Consider the following 11,262-nt stretch of genomic DNA (forward strand, 5'->3'; position numbering starts at 1 on the left):
GATCTATTTCGAGTTAATTTTGTATATGGTTAAAGTTATGGGTCTTAATTTATGTTTTTGCAAATAGGTATACAATTATTCCAGCATCATTTGCTGAAACAACTAACCCCATGGAATTATCTTAGTGTCTTGACCAAATACATATTGACCTTAATACTTTTGAACTCCATTCTGGCTGTGCCTTTCTCATTGGTTCCAGACCTTTACTGGCCTCATTTTAAAAGTGGCCTTTCCCCGAGGCTCCAATCCCAATCAAAACTTAGGCTTCATCCCTGCTGCTCTTTTCCTCTTGAACGTGATGGCCTGTTCCACACTGTGCCAGTTTCTCGAAATCTTATTCTGTCCTTAAAAGCCACTTCCTGCAAGAAATGTTCCTCCAGAGTTTTTTGGGGGGATGTCCGATTACCGGATGTATTGCCGTTTCTCATTCCAGGAGTTCGTTCTCTGCTGCTATACCGACACCTGAACCCTTGGTCCTTTTCGAAACCCGCCCCCCCTTCTTTTTAAATAAAGGCCGCGGCAACGTTACTTGTCTCCCCAGTGCGTCGAACGCCGTTTAGGTAGCTCCATATTTGCCTCGCAAACCTCGAGTCCCTGAAAATCTGCTAATTTTCTGAAGAGTTGAAGTGACAGGTAATGAAATCATTTCAGTGGCTTCTCACCTCCCGGACCATCCAGGGCTCCCGGCCCCAAACCCGCCCCCTTGGCCTTCTGTACGTCAGGTGTCCCAACATGGCCGCCCCGTGGGGCCGTGGAGAGCTGGGCGCGGACATATTGCCTCTCTAGGAAATCCTGGAAATCCAGTCCGCGTTTCTTTAAATGCTTCAGACCGTCTTCGGCCGCCGTAGTCCGACGAAAAATCTGGGCGACAGGGGCAGAAGTAGAAGCGGTTCGTGTAAGTGTTATAGGCGCTGCTTGTGGACTGGAGAAAATCGGGTCAGTGTGTGCATTTGTTCCTTGAAGTTTTGTGGTTTTGTCCCATAGGAGGTTTGTCCCTGTGGACGTGTCGTCCACAGGGTGGAATGGTGTAGTGTGGACTTAACGGAATTATTGAGGGTCTGGTGGGAAGCACTGATGTGGAGGTATTTGAGAGGAACCAGGAGCGTTTGTGACGCGCGTACCTGTCGTTGGGGTACTTTGGGAGCTGTTCGTTAAAACGATTAAGAATCTGTAGAGGGAATTCCCTGGCGGAATCGGCGCTTTCACTGTAGTGGCCCGAGTTCACTCTCTGGTCAGGGAACTAAGATCCCGCAAGCCACGCGGCGACCCCAACCAAAAAAAAAAATCTGTAGAGATCAACGATCGTGACCGGACCGGCCTGATATGGGGGTCTTTGCGGCTCACTCTATTTCTAAAGGATGCAGGTGGTATTTACGATGGTAAGAGATTCAGATTCGGGAATTAATATGGCGCTCAGAGATGTTGGGGCCTGGCTGGATGGTCATCATATGAGGGTATCTGGCCCAGGTTTCGGATTAATAAGGAAGTGTGTAGTCAGTGTCTGTGGTACAGAGAGTCTTGTGAGGGCTGAGGCTTTGGTCCGCTAGGAGGCCTGGCTGGTGGTTGCGTTGAGATTCCAACCTAGTACGCTGGGAAGGAAGGTGGTGCAGCCCGGGACGGTAGTGTAGTTCTAAACCTTCTGCTTTTTAGGCTTTTATCTGCAGACCGAGGGACTAACCCAGCCTCCTCTATGTGCTGTGTATCATGTATCGCTGTTTTCGCACTGCAAAGGCAGAATTGAGTCCTTGTGACAGATCTTAACCCTCAAAGCAGAAACGTATAGTATCTATCCCTTTGTCACCGACCAGCGCTCTTGGCCTCCTTGGTCCATAGAAATTGATCAAAGGCCAGATAAGAAATTCAGGCCAGGCTTTATTGGGGTCGCTGCTGCAGCAGGGGGGAGCGAGAACAAGTAAGAGGTTCCCTTGCTTGTTCGCTCTCTGAGGTGGGGTTGGGGGGGGCATCTGGATCCTTATATGCGGTGACGGTAGGGGTATGTCCGGGGGTTGGGCCGGAGGGACGGCTTAGATGGTTTGCCCATGCTTTAGGTGGTGTTGTGTGCAAGGGGCATGGCAGTACCCTGCTTTTGCTCCGGATCCCCTGCTTTTGCTCTTGGTTCTTCAGAAGTGGCGGTTGGGTTTCTTGATTTCTTTGTATCTTGTTGTCCAGAATTTGCCTCCTCTGTGCATGCACAAAGTTATTTTTAGTCCCTTATAGTTTTTTTGCATTTTGTTGCTGGAGGAGAGGTGTGTCCAGATGCAAGCACTGCAGCAAAGGGTTCCGGGTCCCAGCCTGTCTCACCTTTGCAGAAAATGTTTGTCAAGGCTTGCTCTTACCAGCGGCAGTGGACACTTGCTTTTTTGTCTGACATGCGTTCCCACTTTCTTCTTTGCTAACAGAATCGCCGTTTTGTTTAGTTATCCATCCTTCTGACAGGGTGACCCATATCCCAATACTGGTTGGTCTTAGTTAATCCTGGTGGTTCCAGTTCCCGTTGCTAGTGATTGAATTAGTACGAAATGAGCTTAGGTACGTGGTGCAGTTCTAGCCAGCAATATATGTGAAAATCTGCTTGGGGGTTTCTGAGGGAAATTTTTAAAATAAGTATTATAATTCTTTGAATCTCTCTTTCGATGTCAAGGATGATATTGTCTGAATATAACCTTAATTTTCTGTCCAGTTTCTAATATTTATAATTCATTCCTTTCTTTTTAATTAGAAAAAAAATTTTTTGGCTGCCACCGCATAGCATGCAGGAAACTTAGTTTCCCCACCAGGGATTGATCCTGTGCCCCCTGCAGTGGAAACCTGGAGTCCTAACCACTGGACTCCCAGGGAATTCCCTTGCTGTATATGTTTCAAGGCTATATTGTTAGGTACCTAGAAATGGCAAATTTCTTAAAATGTGGTGAATTGAACCTCTTACTAGTAAGCTTTGTTTCTCTTTCTCTGTAGTAATTTTTGGGCTTTCTGGTGCATTTTGTCAGAGAATATAGATTATCTGTGGTTACTCTTTCCATTGTTTATCTTTTTCTAACCTTTTATTCTCCAGCTGTCCATATCACTATGTTTCAGGCATGTCACCTAGAGTAGCATGTTCTTGGGTTTTATTTTATTATATTATTATTATTTTTTTTTGGCCACACTGGACAGCATGTGGGATCTTAGTTCCCCGACCAGGGATCAAACCCAGGCCCCCTGTACTGGAAGTGCGGAGTCTTAACCACTGGACTGCCGGTATAGTCCTGGGTTTTAAATTTTAATCCAGTCTGACAGTTTCGAGGCATTTGTATTTGATGTAATTAACTGGAATCTTTGTTCTGTTTATACTGAATATAATTCATTAAAAAAATTTTTTATTGGCATATACTTGATTTAATATACTTAATATAATTCTTAGTGTTTTGTTTTAAAACAGTCATATAAGTGCATGGTATTTGTCGCAGTTGTTCTCTATTCCTTATTCTCTTTTTTGCCATGTTTTGAATGAATTTCTTCTTATTCTTTTTCCCCCTTCTGTTAGGATGGAAATTATATACTTTAAGACAATTGTTAGTTTTCATCATGACACTAGAGATTACATACAGCATGGAAGCTTTCTTTGTCAAATGTTTACGTTGATTAGTACTTTTACACTCTTCTCTGACAGGGGTCTTAAGCATGTCAACTTTATTTACCAGTTTCCAATTTATTTACAATATTGTGTACTTTTAAAAAATGTATCTTAAACCGCCTAAGGTATTATCATCGTTGCTTAATAAGAGAATGCTTCTGGTTTGCCCAGTACATTGGTTTTCAAACTGAAGTGTGTGTACTCACAGGGTGTATAAAAACGCTTGAGGAGGTTCCTGAGTGCACACGGTTTGAAGGAAAGCAGTGCCCAGCGCCTCTCCTCCCATACGGTCCCTTTTGTATAATTGACCTGCCTGAGAGTCTCCTGCTCCTGAGGGCTGCTGCTGGGATGGATCTCGTTTCCTTCACCTCCTTTTTTTTTTTTTAATCTTAGACTATTTTTTTAAATTAATTTATTTATTTTGGCTGTATTGGGTGTTCATTGCTGCACGCGGGCATTCTCTAGTTGCAGCGAGCGGGGTCTACTCTTCGTTGCGGTGCGCAGGCTTCTCATTGCGGTGGCTTCCCTTGTTGTAGAGCACGGGGTCTAGGCACGCAGGCTTCAGTAGTTGTGGCACGTGGGCTCAGTAGTTGTGGCTTGCAGGCTCTAGAGCACAGGCTCAGTAGTTATGGTGCACGAGCTTAGTTGCTCTGTGACGTGTGGGATCTTCCTGGACCAGGGCTCGAACCCACGTCCCTTGCATTGGCAGGTGGATTCTTAACCACTGTGCCACCAGGGAAGTCCCCCTCATCTCCTTTGACAGTCACCCCACTTCAACTTCACGGAATAAAGGAGTACCCCCACCACAGTCAGAGTCTTAGCTTTTTTGGCCAGAGGAATAAAGTCGTCTGGGGTGAAAATGGGACACTCAACAATGCTGTGGGCATTGGGTTAAGGTGAGCGCCCAGGAGCAGCGTTAGCATCTGGGCCCAGAGGAAATGTACCCTCAGCTTGAATTTTCTCCTCAACCCACAGGTCCTGACTCTCCAGGAGCAAAAGAATCAGCAGAAGGAGGAAGAAGTTACAGGATTTGGTGTCAGCATTACTGGGGACACGCTTGATTGAAGACAGGTATCAGAACAGAAATTTAGAGCAGATCCAGAAGGCACAGCGACAGAGCCTCCTTGTTGCCAGCTGTTTTCAGAGACGGAAAAAAATGATCCAGGCCCAGGTGACTTTTGGTTTGTTTTATTCTTTTCTTTGTTCCCGAATGGGTTTGTTAGTTGTCTGAGTCATTCTAGCTAATTATTGCATGTAAGGGTGTCTTGGGGACCCTGGGTGTCTTTGTAACCTGCTTCTGAAGTGAGGGTGATCCAGGGGACCCCAGAAATCGCAGCCAGTTTCTGAAGCGAGAGCAGTTCTATGGGAACTGTTTCCTCAGGCTTTGCAATATGACTGACTCTTGGTTTCCATGTTCAAATCTGGATTCTTAATCTACCTTTTTTCTTATATTGCTTTTATTTTTGTTCATTTACACAGCTGACTTAAGGATATATTTAAAGGCTGAAATCATAACAAAGTACACATATCAAAACATAAGTTTCTTCTTCATACACTTTAAACATGCTTATTAAACATTTAGTTTCTTATAATTCTGGCTTCTTGAGTCACTTCCCAGAAGATTCTGATTGACTGGCTGTAAAGACTTAGTCATCCCAATTTCATTGACTTATGTGTTAGTCATTTATATATATATATATATATATACATACATACATGAATGTGGTGTTTCTAGGTTAACAAGAAGATTTAACTTTTATACGTTATAGAACGTCTAATGATAAATGGATGGATGACTGACTGCACAATTATATTTAGTTGGATCCTTGTATTTTATTAGGCTTTTGCTTATTCCCTGTGCGTTAAAAACAAACAACCCGGGGCTTCCCTGGTGGCGCAGTGGTTAAGAATCCGCCTGCAAATGCAGGGGACACGGGTTCGTTCCCTGGTCTGGGAAGATCCCACATGCTGTGGAGCAGCTAAGCCCTTGCGCCACAGCTACTGAGCCCGTGTGCCACAACTGTGAGACCCGTGTGCCTGGAGCCCATGCTCTGCAACAGGAGAGGCCACCACAATGAGAAGCCGCAATGAAGAATAACCCCTGCTTGCCGCAACTAGAGGAAGCCCGTGCACAGCAGTGAAGACCCAATGCAGCCAATCAATCAATCAATAAACAACAACAACAAAAACAACCCCCTAGATATATAGATCCAGCCTATAAAGTAGAAATGAGAAGAAAAACTTTTAACATTTCTTCCGTACCATCAAAAGGACATCACTTCATTAAACACCACTGTTACTATAGGAAACCCTGACGTTTGACGATGTGACTGTGGACTTCACGTGGGAGGAGTGGCAGCTCCTGACCCCTCCTCAGAAGGACCTGTACCAAGAGGTGATGCTGGAGAACTATAGCAACCTGCTGTCTGTGGGTGAGGACGGCTCCCCTGTGCCCTTCAGAGAGTCCCCAGTCAGTGGTGTTTCCTTTCTCAGCTTCTGAAAGCTCTGGAGTGTCTATGATGCTCTGAAGTGGTAGATTTTCAGTCCCCTCTCTGGCCCATGAGAAGTGGGTATTCTCCCTTCTCCTGAGAGAACAGCATTTACTCTGTAGGTCGTGAAATTGTTTTGTCCTCAGCTGTAGCATTCTTTCTTCACAGACCCCCAAGCCCAATTCACTGGGTCTAAATATTCTATTATTTCTGGTGAATAGGTTATCAAGCCAGAAGGCCAGACGTACTCTCTAATTTGGATCACGAAGAACCATGGATGATGGAAGATGAAATCCACTGTCGAACCCATTCAGGTGAGTGAGAGACCAGCAAGATGACAGGCGTGAAAATCACACTGTAGTTGGTCAGAGAAGAGTCACAGCTGTGAGGGAGTTGGACGCTGGGTAAGCAGTGCCTCCGTGCATCTCTCTCCCGATGTCAGACCCCTTTTTCTTTGTAGGAGTTTAGAGGAAAATATATCCCTTCTGAGGGAAGACTCTTGTCTTTTCCGGGATTTGTTTCTTCTTTATTTTACCCCCATCTTGATTTTTGTTTGCATCGTTTTCTTTTCTCTAGGATTCTCATATCTTTTCCTTCTTCATACACTTCCACCTCCTTTTCTATGAAATTCCACCTTCCAAGGCCTCTCTCCAAAGAGAAAACTTTGAATTCCTCACTGTGTTCTAGCTGCTGTACCTTTCTGTCCCACTGGTAATGTTGATTTCCTTTGTCACATTCACCCCTTGTTGGCTGCCGGCTCCCAAAGTAAACTGGTCTTCACTGTGCCTTGTCCGCACTCTGAGGTTCTCCAAAGGTTTTGTTTTCCATTTTCTCAAATGATCTTCTAACCTTCATAGTTTTCTTCATCGCAATAAGCTAAGCTCCTTAGGGTCACTGGAGAAGACTCCCAAATTGATCTCTCCCCAGTGTGCTCCACCACAGACTTGGGACCTATATAACTTACTCATCTTGATGGCAGCTCTTCTGGGTTCTCAATAACTGCCAGAACCCAGGATCATCTTCCCTCCCAGGAAACCACTATAAGTTTACATTCTCCCTTATGCTTATGCAGCCTCCATCCTGGCCATTCAGGCATTACCTCATATGTTCCCCATCTGCAGAGCTCTCTTATGTAAATGCGTCTGCTGTTCATGATGAATTTTTAACTAGAGACGTTATCTTAACATCCTACGTTCTCAGTTCCGGTCTCAACCTTATCATAACTCTTCCTTATTTCAAATTAATTCCTTTGTGTATTTATTAGTTTTGAACTTTCTTCTCATTGATTGTAGAGCTTACCATCTTCATTTCCCTAAAATTTTCATTTTTCTTTCCATTGTATTCTGATGACATTTATCCCATCTAATCAAATTACATGGCAGTTAAAGTTCTTCTTCTGTCCATGAACTCCATGATATGACATCGTCATGCTCACAAAGAGATATACTTCCACCCTCTTTCTTAAATTCTCCCTAATGTGTTCCATACATGTGATTGATATTTTGATTCATCCCTCTACATTTTTTTGATAGCCTGTTGTATGATGGAAGGTAAGACCAGTGAAAAAAAGTATACATATAGATCACAAGTTTTTAGTCTAAGAGAAAGGAGTCAGGAAATTAATCAAGTGTTTTGGCGGCTGGTGGTGTGGGATTAAAAAAAATAAAAATAAACAATATATCTGAGGGGTGAAAAGTGCTGTGATAAAGAATAAGTAACATAAATTATTAGAGAAATGCAAATCAAAACTACAGTTAGGTACCACCTCACACCGGCCAGAGTGGCCATCATGAAAAAGTCTACAGGGAATTCCCTGGCGGTCCAGTGATTAGGACTCTTTGCTCTCACTGCCAAGGCCCTGGGTTCAATCCCTGGTCAGGGAACTAAGATCTCACAAGCTTGTGGGGTGGCCAAAAAAAAGGAAAAAAGAAAAAAAGTCTACAAATAACAAACGCTGGAGGAGGTGTGGAGAAAAGGGAACCCTTCTACACCATTGGTGGGAATGTAAATTGGTGCAGCCACTATGGAAAACAGTATGGAGGTTCCTCAAAACACTAAAAACAGAGTCACCATATGATATAGCAATCCCACTCCTGGGCATATATCCAGACAAAACTATAATTCAAAATGATACATGCATTCCTATGTTCATAGCAGCACTGTTCACAATAGCTAGGACATGGAAACAACCTAAATGTCCATTGAGAGATGAATGAATAAACAAGATGTGGTACATATACACAGTGGAATACTACTCAGCCACAAAGAAAGAATGAAATAATGCTATTTGCAGCAACGTGCATGGACCTAGAGATTATCATACTAAGCCAAGTGTGTCAAAGAGAAAGACAAATACCATATTATATCACTTATAGGTGAAATCTAAAATACGACACAAATCAGCATATCTACAAAGCAGAAACAGACTCACAGCCATAGAGAACAGACTTGTGGTTGCCAGGGCGGAGGAGCGGTGGGGGAGGGATGGAATGGGAGGTTGGGGTTAGCATATGTAAGCTATTACATGTGAAATGGGTAAACAACAAGGTCTTACTGTGTAGCATAGAGAACTATATTCAATGTCTGTGATAAACCATAATGCGAAAGAACATGAATAAGAATATATACGTATATATGAATCACTTTGCTATACAGAAGAAATTAGCACAACATTGTATATCAACTACACTTCAGTAAAACTTAAAGAAACAAAACTTTAGTCAGCATAACAGATGAGTAGGTGCTGGGGCTCCTCTTTAGGCTGGGAACACCTCTCAGATAAGGTGCCTCTGAGCCAAGAAATGCAGGAAGTTAGTAGGCTGCCGGGTTAGGAGTTTTCCAAGTAGAGAGGCTAACAGGTTTAAAAGGCTGAGCCACGAATGAGTTTGAGAAACATTAAGGAGCCTGTGTGGACAGAGCAGAGTGTGCTTTCTGGAAAGTGATGGGTATAAGGCCAAAGAGGCAGTAGCAGTGGGGGCGGGGTGGGGGTGGGGGTAAGATTGGTCATGTATTCCATTTCAAGGAAGTGTGATTTTACTCCCTAATAAGATGAGAAAACACGAGGAGAGGACTTCCCTGGTGGTACAGTGGTTAAGAATCCGCCTGCCAATGCAGGGGACACGGGTTCGAGCCCTGGTCCAGGAAGATCCCACATGCCATGGAGCAACTAAACCCGTGCACCACAACTACTGAGCCTGCGCTCTAGAGCCCGCGTGCCACAACTACTGAAGCCCACGTGCCTAGAGCCTGTGCTCCGCAACAAGAGAAGCCACCGCAATGAGAAGCCTGTGCACTGCAAGGAAGAATAGCCCCTGCTCACCACAACTAGAGGAAGCCTGCACGCAGCAACAAAGCCCCAACACACCCAAAAATAAATTAATTAATTGATTAATTAAAAAAAAAAACATGAGGAGTTCTTGAGTACTGGAATGACATGAAATAATTTACATTTTTCAAGGAATCCTTTTGGCTTCTGTGTAGAAAGCAGACAGTAGTGGGCAGGGCAGCAAAGAGGAAAGCCTTGTAGGAGGCTATTGCAAAAAACATGGTGACTGAGAGATTGGTTGGCTGCAGCATGTGTGGAGGGTTCAGTGTTGGTGAGGTTCTGGATATGCTGCTTGTAGAGGGCAAATGAGATTTGACATTACGTAAATACAGGCTGGGAGAGGAAAAAATGGATGAAGATTGTTGGTAAGGTTGTTACTGAATGCAAGACCATGTGCCTGAAGCACAGTGAGGTCAAATACTGAAACGGAGTTGGGAGCAGAGAAGGGTTTATTGCCTGACTGTGCCAGGAGTCAGGTGGCTCATGCCTTTAAAAGTCTGGAACTCCTTGAAGACTTTCAGCAAAGCCTTTTTAAAGGCAAGGTGAGGGAGGGACCTGGTTTTTGTTGCACACTTCTTGGTGGTGTTGGATTCTTTGTTCTTGCAGCTGTCATGTAGGTCAGGTCATGGTCAGGTCACCATGTTTTTGTAAACCTTGAAAAAGACAAATGTTATTCTCTGTTCAGGTCAGGTCACGGATGTTCTTGTATATTTCAAGCTATAGGCAGCATTCTTTTACAAAATGTAGAGAGCCAGCATGACTAAGTACAGGCAACAGAGCACAAAGGTTAAAGTGAGGTTAAAGTAAAAGGAACAGATCTGATATGGAGTCAGATTTGTTCTTCCCTATTACAAAAGCAGACCAGTTCCTCAAGGGATGTTAATGTTTCATGGCACATGGGTCTCAAGTTCACATGGGTCTAAAGTTCACATGGGACTTTGATGGTTCTCCATAGAGGTGATGTGGTGAGTGAGGTCCTTAACTGCAGTCCTTAACTGTCCTTCTCATAAATGTAAAAACATGTTTCCTACAGCTGTTTCTTCATTTTATCTAATATGATATTAATCCTGCCTAATCTATACACATGCATCAGTCTATGTCCATATGTGTCCATATATATTCTTTAAAGAATAATTTCTTTACAGATCTGATCATCTAATAACCTATTGTGCTCTATACATGTTTTATACAGTTTCTTTTGTTTCATTTAGTATATTAACTACTGAAATTAGCATGTATTGTGATTCTGACATCTGGAATCTCTTCATTACTGGTTTTGGTATTGGCTCAACTGCTAATGGTGAATTTAGGAATCTGTATTATTCATATACTTATAAGAATCATAGAGTTCAGTATTAGTAAATAGATGCTTATGAGGTAATAGAAAATATGTATTGGTCTCTGCCCCCTGTTCCTGGCACAGAGCTCCTAAAACCCTTGTGATTCCCTAAGTGATTAGAACGCTCAGAACATCTCTTGTTTTAATATTGGTCTTTGACCTCTGTTTCTGACACAGGGCTCCTGAAACTCTTGTCACTTACTGGGTGACAGGAGTAACTTTGTTCTACCAAGGTGACTCTGAGTGGGCTACTGGATGAGTGCTGGTCACCAGAATGACCAAGGCATGATGAGAAGCTTGTCCTTTTTATCCCCACCCCCTGTTCTATTGAGAAGGGAGAAGGGTTGAAAATGGAGTTAATAATTGATCATGCTTACAGGAAGACTCCATGAAATCCCCAAACTATGATGTTCAGAGAACTTCTGGGTTGGTGAACATGTGGATGTGCCCTAAGATGGTGTGGAAGCATGGCACCCCTTCCCACATATCCTTCCCT

The 11,262-nt window shown here is 43.5% G+C and overlaps 1 protein-coding gene across 1 annotated transcript in view; it reads left to right on the forward strand.

The window, feature by feature from the left end:
* Positions 1-4,769: 4,769 nt before the first annotated feature.
* LOC103088044 (zinc finger protein 615-like) overlaps positions 4,770-11,262 on the forward strand; it is a 14,578-nt gene continuing 8,085 nt past the window's right edge. Inside the window, 2 exon segments of the mRNA XM_082931294.1 lie at positions 4,770-4,784; positions 5,919-6,045. Coding sequence (XP_082787420.1) covers positions 4,770-4,784; positions 5,919-6,045 — 142 coding nt within the window.

This window comes from Lipotes vexillifer, unplaced genomic scaffold (assembly GCF_000442215.2).
Source record: "Lipotes vexillifer unplaced genomic scaffold, Lipotes_vexillifer_v1.1 scaffold802, whole genome shotgun sequence".
Classification (NCBI taxonomy): Eukaryota; Metazoa; Chordata; class Mammalia; order Artiodactyla; family Lipotidae; genus Lipotes; species Lipotes vexillifer.